The sequence below is a fragment of the Schistocerca americana genome, chromosome 3 (genome assembly GCF_021461395.2).
Source record: "Schistocerca americana isolate TAMUIC-IGC-003095 chromosome 3, iqSchAmer2.1, whole genome shotgun sequence".
Lineage (NCBI taxonomy): Eukaryota > Metazoa > Arthropoda > Insecta > Orthoptera > Acrididae > Schistocerca > Schistocerca americana.
Genome location: NC_060121.1, coordinates 736,064,326 through 736,088,341, shown reverse-complemented (window position 1 = coordinate 736,088,341; position 24,016 = coordinate 736,064,326). Strand labels below are relative to the sequence as shown.

General features: G+C 38.4%; 1 protein-coding gene across 2 annotated transcripts in view; it reads left to right on the top strand.

The window, feature by feature from the left end:
* LOC124605492 overlaps nucleotides 1-446 on the top strand; it is a 398,477-nt gene extending 398,031 nt beyond the window's left edge. For both annotated transcript variants that reach the window (XM_047137217.1, XM_047137218.1), the window contains exon 19: nucleotides 66-446. In XM_047137217.1, the coding sequence (XP_046993173.1) occupies nucleotides 66-148 (83 nt within the window). In that variant the 3' untranslated portion in view covers nucleotides 149-446. The remainder of the gene's footprint in view (nucleotides 1-65) is intronic.
* Nucleotides 447-24,016: the final 23,570 nt, after the last annotated feature.

Here is a 24,016-nt window from a genome sequence, read left to right as displayed (position 1 = left end):
TGTCTAATGGAGTATATATGCATTTGTTGTCATTGTTTATAACTCCATTGTCCTATCTTTTCCAGGATCAAAGAGCAGTGGGGTGACTCACAAGGATACAATATGTATTACTTTTCTACTTTTATTTGTATCATTCAGTTTATTTTAGCTTATCAATCAGACTGTTTTTATTGGCTGTGTATATCTGAAATTACTGTATATTAATATTTTATTAACTGCTGGTGTAAAGGAAGACGAAAGCAAATAGAACTAAGAGAAATGAAGTGCTGTAAAAGATAAAAGTATGTACAGTACCCTTATCAACTGTTTATGTATAAACAGTTGGCTTTGGCTATATGGCCAAGTGCAAAATCATCACACTACTTAATGCATTTCTTGTATACAATTAACTTATAAATTGCAGAATAGATGTGGATATTTAGTAAATGTTGCACATGCCTATTGTATATCTGTTTTCTTATAGCACCAACCAAATAAGAACTTCAAAACATCACTTCATTATTTATTTTAAAATACAATAACATTAGTGAAAATCTCTGGATAAAAATTTGTAGAAAAACCAGACCTGTACTTACCTTGAAATTGTAACTGTCAACCAAGACCATAATATAGTTATTAAAACTGATTGGTTCTTCAGTTTTGAACTTAATCAATTGTTTTTCAACATCATAAGACATATTCTGATGATATGGAAGGCTGTGAAGGAAGGTGTAGAACATACACAGGTGCATATGAGCAACTGAGATAATTAATGAGCTTTCACCTACATAGTACTAACAACTGTGGGCAAAAACAACAGTCATCTGCATAGCTGCATCAGTGCTGAGGCATTAAAAATAGTGACATTTAAAAATTCATGGTATGTGATTGGTTGAGGTAGGCGCGTGAAGCTGGCGTGGCTATCGGGATTCTCTTACGACAGCTTGACTATAGTTTGTCAAAATGCGCATCTTGAAAGTGCAGAACTGTGCAGATACCATTTAATCCACAAAATAAAATACACTGAAATACTGGGGCTGTGCAGAACATGTCATGTACAGTGGTTGTAATGTGTCAAAACATGTTGTGTCCCTAGCAGCAAATGGAATGTAAAACTGATTGACATAATCATCATCAAATGACATACATAGTAATACATCAGTTTAATTGGACAACTGTTGCAAACTCATTTCACTCACTATTCATGAATATTTTGTTTAAATTCTCTTTTTTAATGACTGTGTAGCTATTCTATGGAACATGGTAGAATTTTGATTTCTTTGAGTGTTGCAGTCCTTTTCCAAGCTGCTGTATGAAATACCTGTTAACATTGATACATATTATGATTTCTATTGCACATGTCTTCTAGTAGAACAAATGTGATAAAAAGTGCTCAGATGTATTCAAGTATGTTCTGAATCTATTCCAAGAACTTGAATTGCATTTCTGTTGCAGCAAATGTGTAACCATTCAGTAACTTCTGCATCTATGTCTACTTAAATACCCTGCAATTCACAATTAAGTGCCTGGCGTTCCTGTCGAGCCACCTCCAAGCTATTTCTGTACTGTACCACTCTGAAAGAGCTTGTGGGAAAAATGAACATTAAATTTTTCTGTCCAAGCTCTGATTTTTCTTATTTTATTATGATGATCATTTTTCTTTATGTAGATGGGCACCAACAAAATATTTTCACATTTGGAGGAGAAAGTTGGTGATTGAAATTTCATGCGAAGATTCTGCCACAACAAAAAACACCTTTGTTTTGATGATTGCCACCCCAATTCACATACCATATCCGTGACACTCTCTCCACTATTTCACGACAATACAAAACGAGCTGCCTTCCTTTGAATTTTTTTAATGTCCTCTGTCAAAGTGTATCTCACACCATACACCAACACTCCGGAAGAGGACAGACAAGCATAGTGTAGGCAGTCTCTTTAGAAGACCTGTTGCATTTTCTAAGTGTTCTGCCAATAAATCACAGTCTTTGGTTTGCTGTCCCTTCAACATTATCTATGTGATAGTTCCAGTTTAAGGTATTCATAATTATAATCCCTAAATATTTAGATGAATTTATCGTGTAGCTGGAATGTTGTGGATTCCTTTTAGTACTCATGTGGATGATTTCACACTTTTCAATATTTCAAGTCAATTGTCTTTGTTTTGCGTAAATCATTTTGTAATGGGTTTTGATCATCTGATGACAGTACCATATGCAAAAAATTTAAGAGGACTGCTTGGATTGTCTCCTAAATAATTCATATAGTTCAGAAACATCAGAGGGCCCATAACACTTCTTGGAAGAACACCATAATTATTTCTGTTTTACTTGATGAGTTTCTGTCAGTTGCTATGATCTGTGACCTTCCTGATAAGAAACCATGAATCCAGTTGCATAACTGAGACGATATGCCATATGCACACAATTAGAATAGAAGTTGCTTGTGAAGAAAAGTGTCAAAAGCCTTCTGGAAATTTAAAAATGTGGAATCAGATTGACATGCCCTGTCAATGGCGCTCATTACTCCATGTAATAGATGTTATTTTGATTTAGCCATGAAGCATTTAATAAGTATCGGAATGCTATGTGAACTGAAGATGCAATATAAACATGCGAATGCCAAAAAGAGGGATGTATGAAAGGAAAAATGAACATTTTTCTATATTCATATGTTTCTTTCAGCTGATATCAGATTTTCAGTCTACAACTATCTGTCTTCCCATCTATGATTCTGGGTTGCCATGTCGTGTGTGTGTCGAACAGCCATGTGTATTTGTGTAAAAGTTTCTACAGTATATCTTCTGGAAAGGGAGGCAGTTTCTTTCATTTTAAATTATTCATCCTGAAAATGATACCTGGATGAACCACAGCCTGCAATCACCAGCCACGCACCTCAAAATAATCCACATTATTTGTACCTTCCTTACAGCACCAGTATATTCAGAAGAATGAAGAGCTATTAGTGTTTCACAAGAACAATATTTTATGAAGCCTTGTCGGCTATTTGTCAATAAATCAATTTGTTCAAGGTAATTCCTGATGTTCCAAAATCCCACTGCAAATCAAGGTTAGTGATATGGGTCTGTATTGCTCCTACTTCATTTCTTGAGTATTAGTGTGACCTGTACAACTTTCCAGTCTTTAGGAATAGATCTTTCAATGAGCAAGCAGTTGTTTGTGATTGCTAAGTATGGGGCTATCGTATCAGCATATTCTGAAAAGAACCTAATTTGTACACTATCTGGACAGGTAGACTTAACTTTATTAAGTAATTTAGCTGCTATGGAATACTGAGGATATCTGCTTCTACATTACTCATGTTGGTGGCTGTTCTTTACTTGAATTCTGGAATATTTACTTTGTCTTCTTTGGTAAATGCGTTTTGGAAAACTGTGTTTAATAACTCTGCTTTAGTGGCTCTGTCATCAATAACATTACCATTACTATTGCACAGTGGAGGTATTGATTGCATCTTACTGCTGACGTACTTAACATTGCACCAGAATGTCTTTGGGTTTTCTGCTAGGTTTCAAGCCAAAGTTTCACTGTGGGAACTATTAAAAGCATCTTGGCTTGAAGATCACACTAAATTTCAAACATCTGTAACTCTTTGCCAATCTTGGGAATTTTTTGTTCTTTTAAATTAGGCCTGCTTATTTCATTGCTTCAACAGTGTTCTAACCTATTTTGTGTACCATAAGGTATCAGTACCATCTCTTATTAATTTATATATATCAACTGCCAATACTGTTTCTTTAAATTTACACCATGTGTGGTCTACCATTGCATAGTCAGGTTGGAAGGAATGGATACTGCCTCTTAGGAACACATCAAGCAAATTTCTAGTTGCTTTTTTAAATAGATATATTTTATGTTTATTTTTGAAGGATTCATCATAATGTTCCCTATTTGATCATGATTACTTGTTACTAAGAGGTCAAGTATGTTTTCACTATTATTTACCCTTTGAGTGGGTTCCTGGACTAATTGTTCAAAATAATTTTCTGAGAAAGAATTCAGTACAATTTAAGATGACATTTTATACCTACCACAAGCTTTCAACATGTATTTTTGCTACCATATTGAGGGTATAATGAAGTCACCACCAACAAGAATGTATGAGTGGAGTACCTATTTGAGGTGCTACTCAAGTTTTCTTTGAACTGTTCAGCCACTGTATCATCTGAGGCGGGGAGACCAGTAAAAGGAACCAATTATTAATTTATTCGGGTTGTCAACTATACCCTCTGCCCATATTAACACACAGGAACTATCTACTTCAGCTGAACTTATCTCCAGCTTTCCATACCTATAACTATTTAAGTGTCCGTGATTTGATTTGTACTTCCTATTAGTACTTGGAGCTCTGGTTCTTTCCCAGCAGAGTAACAACAATTTACAATGACAATACTGTTTGTTGCTAGGTCTACGCTTGTCCAGTGTTTGCCATACACCCCTTTAGACTGACGCCCTTTACGAAGTTTCCCAAGACTCTCTAACCTTAAAAACTGCCCAGTCCACTCCACATAGCCCCCACTAGCCACATAGCCACTTTCTGTGTGTAGTGGGCATCTGACTTATCAAGTGGAACCCAAAAACCCACTACCCTACATTGCAGGTCAAGGAATAAGCAGCCTACACCATCACAGAACCATCTGAGGCTCTGATTCACACCCTTCACTTCCCTCTGTGCTGAATGTCTGCAGTCGGTCCTGCTGATGCTGCTACAGATTGTGAGCTCTGCCTTCAACTCGCAAGTAAGACTGGCCATCTTTACTGCTTCAGCTAGTGACTAGAAACCAGAGAGAATCTCTGGTTTCTAGTAAACTGCCTCATTGAGTGTTTCATGCCTTCCCAGTCTCACGATCACGTCATACTCCAGTGGAATTGCAGCGGTTTTTTCCACCACCTGGCTGAGCTACAGTAACTGTTAAGCTTTACACCTGCTTTCCGCATTGCCCTCCAGGAAACCTGGTTCCCAGCAATGCAGACCCCTGCTCTTTGCAGCTGCAGGGGATATTACAAGAACCGTAGCGAATATAATAGAGTGACAGGTGGAGTTTGTGTTTATGTCCTGAACTCAGTATGTAGTGAACATGTGCCCCTTCAAACTCCCTTGAAGCTGTGGCTGTCAGGATATGGACGACGCAGGAAATAACTGTCTGCAATGTATATCCCCCTCCAGATGGTGCAGTACCCCTGAATGGATTAGCTGCACTGATTGATGAACTCCCTAAACCTTTCCTACTTTTGGGAGATTTTAATGCCCTTAACCACTTGTGGGGTGGCACTGTGCTTACTGGCTGAGGCAGAGATGTCGAAACTTTACTGTCCCAACTCGACCTCTGCCTCTTAAATACTTGGGCTGCCACACATTTCATTGTGGTCCATGGTAGTTACTCAGCCATTGATTTATCAATTTGCAGCCCCGGCCTCCTCCCATCTATCCACTGGAGAGCACGTGACGCATTGTGTGGTAGTGACCACTTTCCCGTCTTCCTGTCACTTGTCCTGCATCACGCCCACGGATGCCTACCCAGAGGGGCTTTAAACAAGGCAGACTGGGTAGCCTTCACCCCTGCTATCACATTGAATCTCCCCTACGTGGTGCCATAGATGTTGTGATTGAGTAGGTCACTACAACGATAATTTCTGCGTCATAAAACGCTATTCCCCGTTCTCTAAGGTGCCCCCGGCAAAAGACGGTCCCTTGGTGGTTGGAGGAAGTCACTGAGGCAACTAAAGAGTGTCGGTGAGCTCTACAGCAAGATAAATGGCACCCTTCCCTAGAGTGCCTAATAGCCTTTAAGCAGCTCCGTGCCCACGTTCGCCTGCTTATAAAACAAGGGAAAGAGGAGTGTTGGGAGAGGTATGTGTCGACCATCGGGTGTGATACATCACCTTCCCTAGTCTGGACAAAGATAAGACATCTTTTTGGGTACCAGACCCCAACAGGTGTCCCTAACATTAACATCAATGGCGTGCTCTCTACCGATGCAATCGCGACTGCCGAGCACTTTGCTGAGCACTATGCTCAAGGCTCTGTGTCAGAGAACTACCCCTCAGCCTTTTGCACCCTCAAATGGCGTATGGAAAGGAAAGTCCTCCCGTTCACTACACGCCACAGTGAACCCTATAACGCCCCATTTACAGAGTGGCAACTCTTTAGTGCCCTTGCACATTGATGTGACACAGCTCGTGGGCCAGACCAGATCCACAGTCAGATGATTAAACATCTCTCATCTGACTACAAGCAACATATCCTCATCATCTTCAACTAAATCTGATACAATGGCATCTGTCCATTGCAATGGCAGGAGAGCATTATCATTCCAGTGCTAAAACTCGGTAAAAATCCGCTTGATGTGGATATCTATCAGCCCGTCACCCTCAGTGTGGGTAGTACCTAGGGTAGCAAAACTTCAAAATGAGCTAAGCATTAAAACAATTGGTTACAGTATTAAGAATGGGAAGTTGAAAACTTGCTCTATAAATGTGATTATCTTCACAACATTTTTTGGTGATGATCACATCAGAGTAGATCCTATAGTGACACAGAACTGAAGCAAAACCTACAGACTGATCTAAATATTCATAAAAGAATAGCTGAAGCATTCTGTGAGCATGTATGATTGATAGAGAAATAACAGTAAGATGTGACTGGTGGAAGAATCATCCAATTCCAAAAATTCCTGAACAAGCAGGGAACAGACAAAAATGTATGCTTATGTATGAGTTGGTAATATGTATAAGAAATGCGCTTACCAAATGGCATTGGTGCACTGTTCCACAGGTTCACAAACACACATCTGTGAAACTATGATTCTGGCAAGCCTATTGCCAATTGCAGCAGCTAGGACAGGAATACAACAATCATCGCCATGCTCTGCTAGTTTTTGACTCAATACCCTCTGCCTTAGTGACATAAAACAATACTATTATTTTCTGCAGTAGGGAATACATTCATCACACCTGATAGTTTTCAACAAACTGAATCTGAGAAAAAAAGGCTGCAACTCTGTTTCTTGATAAGGTATACTATAGTGTCACAAAAATGTGGTCTGGTGGGTAAAAGAACTGTCAAGGAATGAACTAGGAGGAAGTATTTTATAGATTACTGAAACAGTCTGGTAACTGGTCCTTCAAAACTTCAGCATTACAAATGAACCATGATAATAGGAACAAACTCTGGAAATTGTGTTATTAGAAGTGAGGTGAACTATAACAGGGATTTCAGTGATAAATGCGTAGTAAAAGTGGTAAACATTCGACTTTAATTATTTCACTATCACTAGTGCCAGAAGGAATGACTTTAATTATGTAACTTGCAATTAACTACACATTTCAATTGGAGGTTGTAAAATGAGAGTAATTTGTGTGTGTGTGTGTGTGTGTGTGTGTGTGTGTGTGTGTAAGGAAAGAATACTTGTACAGTTTATACATTTACTCATTCATAATGTACTCCATGTTATGTCATAATTTATAAATATAGAAGGTATCATTAGTCTACTTTCCTATGTCAACAGATAAATACTGCTCAAAATTTATTATGCTTAATAATTTCTTCTTAGTAATTCAAAATTGAAAAATAATATTTTATTTTGAAAAATCTGTAGTATGGAGAACATCTTGAACAATAGCTTTTGAATACATTTAACTTATATATTAAGCTACCGTTCATTGGCAGATGTAACTGTGCAGTTTACTGTGTCCATATTTTAAACTCTTTGTCTGAAGCTTCAGGCATCTCAGAACATTTATGACACTCAAACTTTGAAGCAATGCAGTTGACACCAAATTTTAATTGAACTGTTTCATATATTCAGAAAATTAAATTTTATACTTTTCAGCTATATACATTAATAACATCTTTTGCAACTGTAATAAGAGTCTTATTAAAACCAAACATATTTCACTTTTTTTCAAAGCATTTTCAGTGGTCGCTGTAACATTGCCTTTTGGATTTGAAAGTTCTCTTGTACAGTTAGGAAATGTTTCTTGTTACAGAATCTGAGGTGGTGTTTTGCTTGTTTGAGGTATTCTGGAACTGTTGAATGGCTGGTGTTGTATTTACATGGCCTTTTATATTCTTTATATCTTATTTCATATGCTCTGGTGGTCTCCCTTAAGTGTAGAGCATCAGAACTGTTATACTGGGGTTCATAAATGTCAGTTTTTTAAATAATACTTATATCACTGTCATCTTTCATCTTTATACATTTCTGTATTGGGTTATCGCTTTGGTATGCAATTTTTATTCCTTGTTACCTGAGGATATTCCCAATTCTATGTCTTAGTTTGTTTCCATATGTGAGTGTGTACCAGCTTGGCCAGTGAATTTTGGTGTTGTGTCCTTGTTGTGTAATTGTGTGTGTTGTGTGTCTTTTAACTTGCATGGCATTGTATTTTTTATTTGTTTTTATTTTTATGTTTTTCTGAATTTCTCTATTCAGTTTTGTAACTAGAGATTCTTGATATCTTTATTTTTTGCTTTCTGAATTATTATGTCCAGCTCCTTATTATAGTTGTGTTTGTCCAGTGGTACGGTGTTTAGTGCGTGGGGTGTATATGTGAGCATTGCTTCTTTTTGGGACAAGGGTTGGTTAGATGATTGGTGTAGTACTGCGTCTGTCATGATGTTTTTCATGTAAATTCTGAATGAGTGTTGGTTACTTTCCATTATGATGAATGTACCTAAGACACAAAAAAACTGTGAGAGGCGATAATAACTTAATACTGTTTAAAATAGTAAGTTAAAGCATGAGAACTGTTCATGATCCTAACAAGCAAAATTGTAACAAAAGCTATATTGTTACAGTGGCCACTGAAGATACTTTAAAATAGAGCAAATGCATTTGATCTAAATCAGACTTTTGTTATGTTGTGAAATATGGTATTAACCTCTATAACATGTATAGCTGCGACTGGAGAAAAAAAATTAGGACCAAAAACTCTTTGTTGTATCATGTATGTACATTGTTGTACAGAGTTAGTGTCAAAAAAGTGTGGTAACAACAGACATTTCATGGCCCCTGTCTCATCCCTAATATAATTTTCCAGTAACGTGTAACATATTTATATACTTGTATTGTTGCAAGTACGACTTTTACAAAATTACAATTAAAACTTCATGACTTTCATAGATTTCAGAATGACAAGATATTCGTTTGTTGCAACATTCTAACCTTGCTAATAATTTTACTAGAGCATTCAAGATGTTATGCAGAATTACATAAAGTTGACCTCATTAACCATGTTATTTATTTATATTCAAATTATTACAAAATCACTGAGTCAGATTATGCTAATATAGTTTAAGTATTCTTGAATTAAATGTTTTTCATTGAGTTAATTACTTTTACAGGGCAAAATTACAATGTCTTGATTCTAGGAAAACTTGCATTTTGAAAGTTACCAGATTGTTTTTGTAATAAAGCAATTTCATAATTAAACTGGCTGTGTGATAAAAAATTATCCAAGTATAGCATATCAAGTGAATTAGAGTCAATACAGTCTCAGTTACACATACAAAAAAAGTTAGTTGGTGCTCACCGTGAGTTAGTATAATACACAGTACGAGTGTCAAGTATTCCGCTATCAAATCATCTGGTATCATTAGTTATAGAATGTATGGTCCCATTGTGCTGTACAATGTACGCCCCCTCTTCCATCCACCGCTACCACCAGAGTACTCCACTTAAAACTCTTCTCCTCCTTCTAACTTCTCAGTACAGCATGACAGTTAATTTAGCACTGAATGTGACTCTGTTTCTTGCACCATATGGTGTGGTATTTTTCTTCTGTTCGGCATAAGTGTAGTGGCATTTGGTAGTGCTATAAAGGACATTTGAAGGTCCAATGGCTGTTGCTCAGAAAGGGTAACTAGCGATCTATCGTCACAAGTCTTTAAATATGAATAGGGATCACAGTCATTTTTAAAGAGGCAGTTGAGAATTTTTAACATCTATTGAGCAATCACATAATCAGAGGTACTGCAGATTTACTATTGAATGTCATTACAACACCATGTACAAAGAATTTAAAGATTTACCAGACACTGAAATGGTAAAAAATTACAATGGTCAACAGATGATTTGTATGGGATTCAGTGTTTGTACATGAATAGATGCATGCATTATTACACTGCCAATTTCAATAGTTTTTGATGAAACTGAACAAAGAATATGGAGACATTATAAATTACAGTGGAGTGCCTTCATTAAGTTAATGGACATGCCTGGAACAATTTTTTTTTTTTTTTTTTTTTTAAAAGACCTGATATTGTTGAATTTCTGAAGGAAAAGGGAAAGCAGGAACCACAATTAGAAGATACGTAATGGATTGCAGACCTTGCATTTTCAATGGGCTTAACTGTGCATGTGAGTGCCCTCAGTAAGACACTGTAAAGCGAGAAATGACTTATTTATGATTTAGTGGGGACAGTTGATGCATTTAAAAAGAAAATTGGGTTATGGAAGGAATAGCTTCTGACAAACAACAGCACCCTTTTCCCTTGGTTCTCTGGTGTTAAAGTAAATGCAAATCTGGAAGAATTCATTTTGACATTGAAAGAATTTCAGGAACAATTTTCTAAATATTGTAAGGACACTTCCAGTGTCACATGTGTTTCTGACCTATTTTCTAGACCATTTGCCACTTCAATTGATAGCACCCCTGTGTGTGTGCAGATGGAACTGATCAATGTACAATGTAATAACCATCTGAAAGACAAATTCTCTTTTGTTAAAACTGCCCACATCACCATATTGGGGCTGCAAATCTGCAAATGTGATCCCAATGTTTTGATAGACATGATTGTGAAGGTTTTTTTTTTTTTTTTTTTTTTAGTATGAAACTAAATAAGAAACAGTTATGAGGTAACTTGAGGGACACAAATTTGTAGAACTGTCTGTGTTTGTGTGCCAGTTGTTTCTGCCAGTTATGAATGTTATTATGTGTTCAGTGAACCAAAAATTATTAAAAAATAGGGAAAATTGGTTTTGTTTGTGTTGATAAAAATGAAATCACACCACATGCAAGCTGTTCCATGTCCCTTGTAAGAATGCGTTGCCAGCTTATACAGTGCATTTGCAATTTCCTCATCTTTCTGCTCACATCAGACAGTGTGGCCTCATAGTGGGGGAGTGTGCAGTAAGGGAGAGAGATCCGCACAAATGCAGAAGCTCTGCATGGGTCCAGAGTCCTTGGCTATTCCTGAACTAAGTCATTCAAAAATCCACACTATGAGGGCACTGGTGACAACAGTTTGTATTGAAAAGTGACATGTGGGAATTGCTTGGAAACTTTTTTACTCCCAGTACACACTTTGCACATCTGCATATGGTTCACATTAGCCTGCTACCTGTTTCTCACAACTTCTGCTACTGCCAGATAGCAATTAACATATTCAAGAGGTGGCCAAAGTTTTACCATGACAAGATCAAGCAGAAGAGAGCGTGGCCCACACCTTTACCTTCACTCTGATATTGCATTTCATCTGTTCATAACAGGTGACATCTGACCAAAGTTGTCAATTTGAGGCAGAGATCTTCCATACCATGGCATGACTGTACAGTATTCACCTCATCAGAATGACACCATGTCACATAGTTGCTAATGACAGAGTAGAATGCCTATACTGTTTGTCAAAGGCTGCCATTACGTAACAGCATGGCACAAGCAGGTCTTCGGTGACACTCCTGCTGGCACTGCTCAGACTGTGTAGTGTGCTGAAGGGGACTGTCACATGTCTGTGAGAGAGCTGATTTATGGTGAGCCTCTACGTTTGCTTGGTGAGTTCTTCCTTCCATCTGCTACACCTGCCTGCCAAGCCTGAACTTGTACAGAATCAGGAACTATAACTAACACCTGTCTCACATCATAGCAAACAAGCCATGGTTATTTCCACAGACCTGGCCATTACAAAACATTGCTTCTTGTGCCCATTACAGAAAGCTATGAAGCCATCTTACCAAATGGCCTACCGGTCTTAAAATGGGATGCTCATTTTCCAGGTAAAAGAGCACAAGAAAGTCATAATATAAGGTTTGGTAGCAAGCTGTCAGTGTTTTTGGAGTTCTTTAGATTATGTTTATAGTTGAGTCAGGACTAGTGTATTGCATTTTGGGGGTGCCAAGGAAGTGATTTTTCTGAATGACTAATGCTCCTGAGGTTGTATCAGTAATGCATGTGGCATCAGTATCTCACACTTACCGATCTGGCTCAAAGTTAATTTTTGTCTGTTCTAGGATCATAATGACGGATTCCAATAAGTGGTTTGTGGAGAAGCCATTCACATGCTTGACTTACTCAGAACTGATTTCAAAATGATGCATACATGTCCAGCACCACATTTTGAGGAAGCTGAGCATGGAAGTGCCACCAGATTCTCCCAATAGTGAGCAGACCCTTGAAAATTGCACAGACAGGAGCTAATTATTTCATGAGCAACAATTTAAGTTGTGGTCGTAGGTTGCTGCCTCACCACATGCTTGGGAATTGCAACATATTCAAAAATAAACAGCAAAATATTTTTGACAAGTAAGAAATATAAATGTCATTGCTTCTCATTTCACTCACAGCAATTTAAGCTGCGCTCTTAGATTCCTGCTTAACCACACTCTTGGAAATCGGAATATATTCAGAAAAGTGGCCAAATAATTGTGGTGAATAAGAATGTGATGTCATTGCTATTTATTTCACTCACAGAAATGTCATCCTCTGTTTTCTAATCAGATGTAAGTCACAAAATCAAAGAAACTGATTCCTTAGTGCTCTCTTGCATGTAAATAATGTCAAATGTGGCAGAACATACTCATATTATTTTCATAAGAAAGCTCCCAAATGTGTTAAAAATGTTAATGTTAATGAAAGATATTAGCATATAGTAAGTAGGGTGTGAACAAACTTCCCTTGACACCATAATCCATGTCCTCAACCTTTATGCTACATTGAAGACTTTAACTTCAATATTGTTAATCTTAGTTTCTCTAGAAGGCTTTTACCATCAATGTATCATTAACTGACATATAATTATAAGAAATCATATAAGAAAACACATGTCTGTGATAAATCGTCAATGTATCATGACCTTGAAACAATATACTGCAAGTTATAACACATAAGTAAAATACAATAAAATCAATATTGCATCTATCACATCGAGTTACACAACATTTTAACATCAATTCCCAGTAAACCAAGCTTGTCGCAAGCTTCTCCCATGGTTTGTGTGCAACAAAGAATTTCAGCTAAAGATACTTTATACACATTAGGAAAACTTTTGAAGTAATAGCCTAATACAGAAAATAAGTTTAAGTAGCCAAAGGGTGACTGCAGCTTTCCATTCAGTATTTTGGCTAGTTTGAAAGCACATATGCAGGAAGAGCACATGGTTGCAACAGGTAAAGGAAAAGTTGTAATCTAGTCTTTGGACAGTAAGTAACTTCATATAATAATTAGTTTATGATACACAAGGAAAGTAGCAATAAGTTTCTGGTAAAACTATTGAGTGTCACTCTTTGTGACTACAGCATTCTGATGCAAAGTTACAATGATAATTTCTTTCAATGCATCTATAAAGATTCTTAGTGCTAACGACCTGTTTTCAGATGAACTGACTTCAACATTGAAGTCACAGTCAAACTAATGTATGATGGTTAATATATGCTTTATTCATGTTGACCACAAATTGTGTACTAACTATATTCTAGATTTCAGTACTGCTCAAATTTTGTTTCCAGTAACACTTTTCCATACACATGAAATCTTTTGAATGTTCAAAATTGCAACAGTGATTAGTCAGCATTTGTTACTGGCAAATAGTATAATTTGATACTGTCCATGAATAATTTACTGTGGCAGAAACCAGACTATAATCTATTTCTCTAAGGGATATTCAGTCCAAAGAAGAGACGGGAATAAGACGTATCTTTGGGCAGTGTGGTAGTACTAAGCTTATGAAAGGTGGCACCAAAAACATACATCTGTGCCACAGAACTGGAATATTCAAATCCCGTTGAAAAGCAAGAGGGTGGTGAAGACACAAAGCAGGAAAAAGATGAGACACAATTGTATTTCTGCCATAGAGTTCAACCAGAATTAAAGTGGAACATGTACTGTTGTATATTTCAGGAGACACTTTGCCCACATACTGAATATTGGTTTTCTGTGTCTCAGCAAATCTGAAGGTGAAGTCATTGTTGGTGAATTTTAGCTGGACATTAAAACATTACCACATGCCAATAGTGAAGATCATGCGTTCTGCAGCGCGATCAGCTGATTGCCAAGTTACGCCAAAGAAGTTCATGTGCTCACCGCCTGTGGAGCTGATGTGCACATATTCCACACCTAAGAAGAGGCACTATTGAACTCTGTAGTTTTAGTTTTTAATATTATTATTCCGTTGTTATCTGTCATAGTGGCAAGTTTATGTATCCTCTTCATTTCCCATAAATGTTCCTGTTCTCAACATACATGACTTTCCTTTACGTAGTTGAAAGTGGAGAATGTTTTAAATATGGATAAAAGAATAATGGTCCCACGTGCTGCGTATCACACACAATTTAGTGGCTGTCTTATAGCCCTTTAAGATAAGCTTCGTTGGCAGCCCCGGTGTTATCATGGCTCGGACGAACAGTTCGCAATGAGAAAGCATCAATTTGCAGTAATAAAATGCCGAAAGAAGAAATGCATAATACGTCAAGACTGGTTGCACAACTTCTTCTGTTCTGGCCTACCAATCTGACTCTCTGGTTTCCTCAAGTGGAAGCAAATTTTTTTTTTTTATGTTCTGATGTAATGATGGATGCCACAAAATTCACCCTGGCTGTAAGTCAACTTGACCACAGAGTTGCAGTAGAAGTACAAGATATAATAACAAAACTGCTGGACACAGGTGCATATTCTAAACTGAAGTCAGAACTAATATCCCAAGTGTCTGTTCCTCAAAAGGAAAGAGTACGGCAGCTACTCATGCAAGACGATGTCAGTGATGAGAAACCCTCACAATACTTGCATCACTTAAGAAGCAAGTTGGACACTCACACCAAGCCAGACACACTACTATCCACAATGTGGAGCAGCAGACTGCCAGCACATGTGAAAGTGATAATTGTGTCTCAAAGCGAGATGTCCTTAGATGAAGTGGCTGCGCTGGCTGACAAGATACAAGATGTGCCCACTTCTGAATTTGATGATACTATTATTTGCAACAGCACCCCAACAGATGCAAAGCCCAATTATGACAAGCGTTCAAAAAAAGTGACGGCAATGGAGCAACAACTAAACGATAAATGACTGCTTGATGAGCAAAAGTGATGCTTCGTCTAATCAACTGAGTAAACTCCTCACTGAGCACAACACTAAAAGTAATTAATGACAGTCATCACAGAGTCACTCCATTCACGATGTGTCCTGTGTTGGTGGTGCTCCGTCTAAGGAACTGAGTAAACTCCTCACTGAGCACAACACTAAAAGTAATTACTGACGGCGATCACAGAGTCACTCCATTTATTATGTGTCCTGTCTAGGTGATGCCCAAGTCATGAATATATGGTGGTATCATCAATGATTCTGGGATTAAGACCATAAGTGCAACACACCATGTGGATACAGAAATGTTAAGCACCAAGCAGAAGACGACACGTTTATCTGTCCCTCTGTCCACCTGTATCTCACCGACCGTAAGTTGAGGTACAAATTCTAGATAGATACCAGCTCAGATTTAAGTCATGAGATAATGCACATAAGTATTGCTCAATCAGCACCTTCTAGCTGACAGTGGCAAACAATTCCAATATTCAAACATAAGGCACACAGCATGTGGAATTCGACCTGGGACTGTGTCATGCAATAACATGGAAATTCATATCACCAAGGTTGTGGAACTGATTATTGGGGCAGACCTACTTGCCTACTACCATCTGCTGCCCAATGTTGTACGGCCAACCGAGGTGTCGAGCTCGTCCAGGCAGTGGCAGGTGAGTTCACTAAGCTACTCAACCAGTTCTCGACACTTACCAGGCCTCCAGGGGCTCACAATAGGTATGCCACAATACTACTCATTACATTAATACCACTGCAGGTCCCCCGCCCCCCTTTTGTGTAGGCCAGGCACTTGGCCTGAGTCAGATATGCCATAGCAATACCTGAGTTTGAAGCTAGCTGGCAGGAAGGATAATAAGTCCATCCAATGCTGCATGGTCAAGTCCGCTACACCTGGTCCCTAGAAAGAATGATGCATGGCAGCCATGCGGGGACTACTGCACTTTGAACACCAAGACTGTACCATATCATTACCCAGTGCCACATGTGAAAGATTAAAACCATGCATTGAGTGGAAAACAAGTGTTCAGTGTCCTTGACTGTGCCAAAGTGTGTACGTAGATTCCTGTGGCCGAGAAAGACATTCCCAAGACAGCAATAATTACACTTTTTGCTTTATATCAGAGCCTGTTTATGATACTTGACCGTAGCAATGTGGAACGTATCTGGCAGAGATTCTTGCTTCTGTTCTATGAGGATTGCCACATTGTTTCGCTTACCTCGATGATGTCCTCATCGTTTCAGAATTGCCAGAATTGGACAAGCAGCACCTTACTCAGGTTTTTGAATGTCTCGCTACTTATAGCATTGTCCTGAACATGCTGAACTCTGTCTTTGGTCAACCAGAGGTGACTCTTGGGACATCACATTCTACCACAGATGTGCACCTAACCAATCCAAAAGCAATCAGAGAGGCGCTTCAGCAACATGTTGGCGATACTTGGCAAACACTTGCCTTCTTTTCGCGTAAACTGGTGCCAGTGAAACGAAGGTGGGGTGCATACAATCATGAGTTGTTGGCCTTGTGTGCAGCAATAACGTACTTCCACACCCAACTGGAAGCGAGAACCCTTACCATATTTACCGATCACAAGCTGCTCACATATGTCTTCTGGCAAAACAACGACAAGTGTTCACCAAGGTAATTTGGCCAGCTGGAATACGTAGCACAATTCTCAACAAACATACAACATGTCTCAGACCTCAATAATGTGGTGGCTGATTTATTGTCTCATGTTAGCACACTCACGGAGACTTTCGATCTTTCTCACCTATGTGATGTGTAACAGACTGATCAGGAGCCCCATGTCTTTCTGTATGATACACAAAGTGGCCTACAGCTCAATCTTGTCAATGTATCTGAAGCAAACATGTAACTCTATTGCAATACTTCCACGGGAAGAGACCACCCATACATGCCAGCGGTACTACGCAAGTTGATTTTCCATAGGCTACACGACTTCTGCCTCATAGGCATCAGAACATTGGTGAAACTCATTGCCTCCTGTTATGTTTGATCAGGTATCCAGAAGGATCATTGTCATTGGGTCCACTCTTGCATAGCAGCCAACAAAGCAGGGTTACAGGGCACGTGTGCGCACATTGGCAACTATCCAGAGGTCACTGAGAGATTCGCCCACATTCAGCTGGATGTCATGCAATCCCTGCCACCATCAGAACAGGGCTACCTATTAACAATTATCAATAGGTTCACGCGTTCACCTGAACCAATCCCAGTTGACGATATTTCTGCTGAGACATTGGAAACACCTTTTATGGTGCTGTAGGTCATGTGATTTGGTTGCCCGCTACATATAACAACTGATAAATAAAATGTCGTGTGATTAAGGCCTCCCACCGGGTATGCCGTTCACCGGGTGCAAGTCTTTCGATTTGATGCCACTTCAGTGACTTGCGCGTCAATGGGGATGAAATGATGATGATTAGGACAACACAACACCCAGACCCTGAGCGGAGAAAATCTCTGACCAAGCCAGGAATCGAACCCAGGCCCTTAGGATTGACGGTCTGTCGCACTGACCCTCAGACTACCAGGGGCGGACGACAACTGATAGAGTATGCCAGTTTCAATTTAAAGTTTTTGCACAGATAGGCAAATTATGTGGCACAACACACCATCTGACCACAAGCTACCACCCATGATGGAGCACTGGCACCGCTTCTTTTAAGGTGTGCTGCAAAATGAATTGGTCCATGGTCTTACCACTCATACTTCTCGCCTATGAACAGTACACAAGCCAGTCCTTGAAGTGTCACCAGTGGAGCTCGTTTGTGGAAAGGCATTTTGTCTACCAGGGGAAACTGTTGAGTCAAGAATGTCGTCGTGAGACATTGTATGTCAACCAGAATTAATAACTCAACTCGGAGAATACATCGCTCAAATACAACCACAACCAGTGTCACGACACAGTTCACACCCTTCATTTGTGCATAAAGCATTAACAAACAGCACTCATGTCACGCTTTGATGAGGTGGAGTTAAAGCACCTCTCACACTGCCATATACACTGGACCTTATTGTGTCCTTACCCATATGGATAAAACAATGGACATCCTGCTAATGGGCAAACACAGAACTGTCTCCATCAGTCCTGTCAAGCCCGCATTTGTGTTTGATGACTCTTTTCATGCACCCCCACCTTCTATTACCAGGGAACTGCCTTCCCAACCTTCTACAATAAAACATCATCTGATGAACTGCTGATGCCTCAGCTGCCACACCAGACATGGTTGGGCTGGCATGTCCATTTTATGTCAAGACTTCTTGATGTCATCAGGACTGACGGAAGCAGACAGTGCTCCACTTCTCTGTGGGGGACTGTTGCGGCGGCAGTGGAGATCATGCATTCTGCAGCATGACCAGCTGATCGCCAAGTTACATCAAAGAAGTTCACGCACCTGCACCCTGGGGTGCTGATGTGCGTGTAAATTCCATGCCTAAGAACAGACACTATAAAACACTGTGGTTTTAGTTTTTAATATTATTATTCCTTTGTTACTTGTCATAGTGACAACGTTACTTATCCTTTTCATTTGCCATAAATGTTCCTGTTCTCAACATACATGACTGTCCTTCACATAGTTCGCAGTGGAGAATGTTTTAAATAGAAGTGAAAGAATAGCACATTTGCCACATGCTGTACACTCCCATATCACATGCAACTTAGTGGCTCTTTGACCATTTTTCATGATTACATTTCAATTATTTAGCTTACTGATGGTCAGCAATTTGATTGAGGTATGTAACTCAGACTTGCTGATGTTCCTCCTTCTGAAATAACATCTTGGTCCACCTTAACATAAGTCGGGTAATTTTTGTCAAGTAAAGAAAACAATTGGACAAAATATCTTTAAAATATGTTTATTGTTTCAGAACACAAAACTGACACAGGTTTTGTGCCTAAAAGATGACGTAAGACTGACATTCTATGGCTACTGCCCAAGCTGCTTGCACAGACCCCAACAATTACAGAGCTACAGTACATATTATTTCGGTCAAACTTATTTTAATGTAAAGTTCTTGCAAAACTGGTGATGGAATTTCACTTTACAAAAAATTACAATGTTTCTGAAACAGTTAGCATGTCAAAATATTACAGTTCTCACATTAATGTTCTGTAGAATGTACACCAATAACAATTTTGTGATTATTTCTTTTAATTGCTTTACAAATACAATGTGATTTTCGTTCTTAACTTAAATCCTGTGTTTTTACAGTTGGTAATATTGTAATTATTGTCACTATTTTATGTATGAATTCAACAAATGTTTTGTTCACGTTGTTTTTGACGTATTTTGTAATATCTCTATAAATTAATCAAAATCCATCTTAATTGATCACAGTACATCTTAAGTGAACTTATTATTATCACTACAGTAATCCAACAGTGTTACAATTGAAGCATTTGCATATCTATAACTTAGAATAAACATTTTAAATATTGTTGTATTCTGCTACATTATATACTCCTCCCCCCCCCCCCCCCCTCACAAAAAGAGAGAGAGAGAAAATTTCACGTAAGACTTTATCATGGCATAGATGCACAAGAATAGGAAGTTTGTTGCAAAAAATGATTGTGGTGTTCACGAAACAAAGTATTAACAAATTCTGTTCTATGACTTTCATTACATATGAGGGTAATCCCAAAAGTAAGGTCGCCTACTTTTTTATAAGTACAGAACTCTGTTTGTGTGGCAGCTGGTCACACTGTTTTGAAGAGTGCTTCATGCGCTGTGTGTAAACATGCGCACACCGCACTAAGGCGCTCAGTCTTGGCTTGGCAGCCATTGAGAATGGAGCTCCCGTTGGATGTTACCGCCAAGTGCAAATTGTGCGCAGTTATTCAGTTTTTTAACACAAAGGGCACTGTGCTGATTGAAATCCATCGCCAATTGACCGAAGTGTATGGTGAGTCGTGCATGGATATCAAAAATGTTCATGGAGCTGGTCAGACTGAAATTCACGATGAACAAAGGAGTGGGAGACCATCAATTTCTCAGGAGACAGTGTTGAAGGTTGAGCAAAGCATGCGTGAAGATCAGCGGATCACCCTGGATGATCTCTGCACGTTGGTTCCTGAGGTTTCCCGAAGCACTGCTCACAGAATTTTAACGGAAACATTGAACTACCGGAAGGTGTGCGCAAGATGGGCGCCACACATGCCAACTGAGGACCACATGCGGCAACAAGTTGATGCTTCCCACACATTTCTTCACCGCCTTGCGGCTGAACAGGACAAATTTCTGGACTTTTTAATGAGAAAAAAAATATTTATTATGTAAAATGAATGGATGAAAAAGGGGAAGAAATGGCTTTAAATATTTTTGATATTTACTCTTTCAGTACGAACTTTGTTATAGAACCCCTTTTTTTTTTTACATGTGGTAGTAAAAATTCATTTAGACAGAATTAAGCACATTTAAAATTACGTGAACTTTAGCAACCCTCTCATGCTGATAAATTCAAACTAACTGATTAATAACATTTATGACTTTGAAAATTATTTAAATTAAATTTTTTACGTATTTCGGCCTTGGCACACATTTTCTAGATGCAGTGGGTTTTTAAATATTTACTGAATTCTTTCCCGGAGTTAGCTATGGAACACAAGACTGTCCCTGTTAGCATAAAATGGTTAAATATTGCCAAGCCGACCTGAACGTTTAATCATCATTGACAAAACACACTTCACTATACGTTTAAGTTATTTGCTTTAGAAACTGAAAGAACCAACAGATTAACAACTTCAACGTTAATTATCCGCCTATGAATGCACAAATGTAAAACCAGTAATAAATTCAGTCAGCCTCAGGATCGCTGTAAAAGAAAAATATTTCGTAATTCACTGCTAATTTTACCTGCTCCCGATTTACGGGTTTGGTTAATTTTATAGCGGAACAATTTTTTTAAATGTGCCGCCGCTGCAAACCGTTCGGTCGCGGCACAGCCCAGCAACACCAACGATAATCGCTAAAAATGCTGAAAATTCTTTAAAGAAATATTATAGATGACATGGACAAGCTAATTTACATTAGTAATACACAATTTTGATAAATTATAATGTATTTAGACCATAACAATAATTAAAATTACACACCTTTATAATTTCTCCTCTAATGGCGGCTAAAGATAGATACAGATAAAAGAAGTCTACTCATTCATATAATGCTACGTCACAGGTTCCTCTCTCTCTCAGCTCTCGAGGAAGACGACAAAGAATGCACATTACGTAGCGCTTTTTATACTACTGCTGATTTTGAATATCTCTTTGTAATCTCACAACAATATTTTCCTCTGTGGCTATATTTTACATTTTTTCATCGCAGATATTAACATATTTCGTAATTACATTATGAGTACAGAAATATTACAATCATAAATACATCGAGAATATTATTACAGAAAATATTACAATAATAACCAACGTCCTTTATACTAAATTAAATATTATTTTTTGTTAAACAATTACAATATATACGAATTGCTTCATAGCGGCGTACATAGTACAATTAACTGTCATTTTAGTTTATTAATAGTGTGTGTGCTGCCAGGGAACGTTAAATTGCCCCCTGGCAGCATTTGGCAAAGAGTTTCTATACTTTGACACAATGGTGCTAATAACGTTCTTTACAATTCTGTTTTTTTTTTATGGAATGGCTCTTTTAATTTGTCCCAGGGTTATATATGTTCATGGCTCCCCCATTTGGGCGAAGGCAGACAGGAAACCTGGGCAAAACTGTGCCGGAGCCCAGCCATCCCAGTTGGTTCATGATTAATCTTGTCTCTTTAACAGTAATTGTTTTGAAATGATTTAGCAGTTTGTCATCAACGGTTACATAATATCACAGCCACATACAGTTCAACGAAAGTTTGTTGTGTGAGTTTAACAACTCGTAATTATCATTTTGCGATATACTGCAAGGTCACTTGTCCTAGGATATATCACTTAGTTTTTTGCAATCATTTAGTACAACGTCACTTTCATAATGTTCTCACTACCTATGTGTTACAAATCCATCTCCTACACTTGTTAGTGTTCATTTTCTCTCGTCAATTTACGGGTATACGTAGTAAGTGTTCAATGTTCGTCAAAAATCGAGTTCATTGACATGTTATGCAGTTTGTGTAAATATTTTGGAAAATGTCAATAATGCTGTAGTTGGTGAGCGGTGCGGAGTGATTGTTGAGCGGCGTTCGGTGCGGCGCGTCTGCTCCGTGTAGGTCACCGCCCCCGGTGTTGACAGCTACGACGCGGAGAGGCGTGTGGCTGTCTGGTCTGCTACGGGTTGCTGCGGCCGCTGCATGCCTGAAGTAGCCGGATGCGCGTTGTATATCAGCTCGCCCGTGTGACATCTTCTTGCAGTGCTCCAGCAAACATGCAACAAGTTCACAAACAGTGTACTATCCTTATGGGCATTTTTCCTGCTGTGGGAAAGAACGCACACAGTTATTGGCAGTTATTATTCAGTAGGCCTTCACTAGTTTGGTTTGCACAATGTTTCGTTGTCAAAGTAACGCGTTTTATGGGCACACAATATTTTTTCACCATGTCATGACTTGTCATTAGTCACACGCAAGTTTTCACCTTAGAACAAAATGTATCTCTGTAGTCAATGCACTTTCCTGGCGTCCCTTGACACGCAGAGAAATTTTTTTTTTTTTTTTTTTTTTTTTTTTTTTTTTTTTTTTTTTTTTTTTTTACACACACGCACAGTACTAGTTATAGTTTGACACTAGCTAGGTCCACCGTCTATTATCGGCTCACTGTTCGTGTCGTGTTAGTTCCTTGTCAACTTGCACACACGGCGATGATACAGTTTCTTATTGCTTGTTCAAAACAACCTCGTGACGTATTGCTGCAGTTTTAACGGACACTGTCTGTCTCTGCCACACAATACTGCGCTTTTATTTAAGTTTTTTCAGTTACAATGTCCGTTGTGCAATTTTTTTGTAACAGCACATTCGTAACTTCTTTGTTCGCTCTTTACCAAGGTGTGTGATAACTGTGTACATGGTAACAAATATTAAAATTTCGTATTAGTTTGCCCAAAACTCATCTATATTTATGTTCGAGTAGATTTTATTTGTGCATTCCAGCCGGATTCAGGCATATTGTTCAATAGCTCCTTTGAAATTATGTCTCGCTTTACTTGCAAGGTCCTACGTAACTACAGTGTAGTCTCTGTAGGCTAAAATTGACTTGGACTGTATCAGGCTAGCTCTTTTTACTGATTCGATCTGCACATGCTCCAATTGAAGCTTCTTTGTGCGTAACTTTGCGTTACTTAACTTTGCAATAAGTTTGCCTCCCATGGTGCCCTCGGGTCACTCCTGGGTGCATTACTCTCTTTGATAATACTGGTTTGAAAATAAAGTTCTCAGGGTCTCATAATATTAATATTATTCCGGGTTCGAACCTATCAATCTGACAGCTACACACATATATATATACATGTAATAGAAAAGACTGTACCAAGTAATATTTCAAGTTTGAAACACATATAGAATATTATGCAGTACACAAACTAATCACTACTAAAATGTTCCTCCTGACTGATCTCTGTCACAATTTAACACTACAAATAACTGCACTAATCAGGTTATCTGTGCAGACATTTAGAGCATGTTTAAGCTAACACTAATCAAAAAGAAGACATAACACAAATAATCATAAACAAAAGAGAGA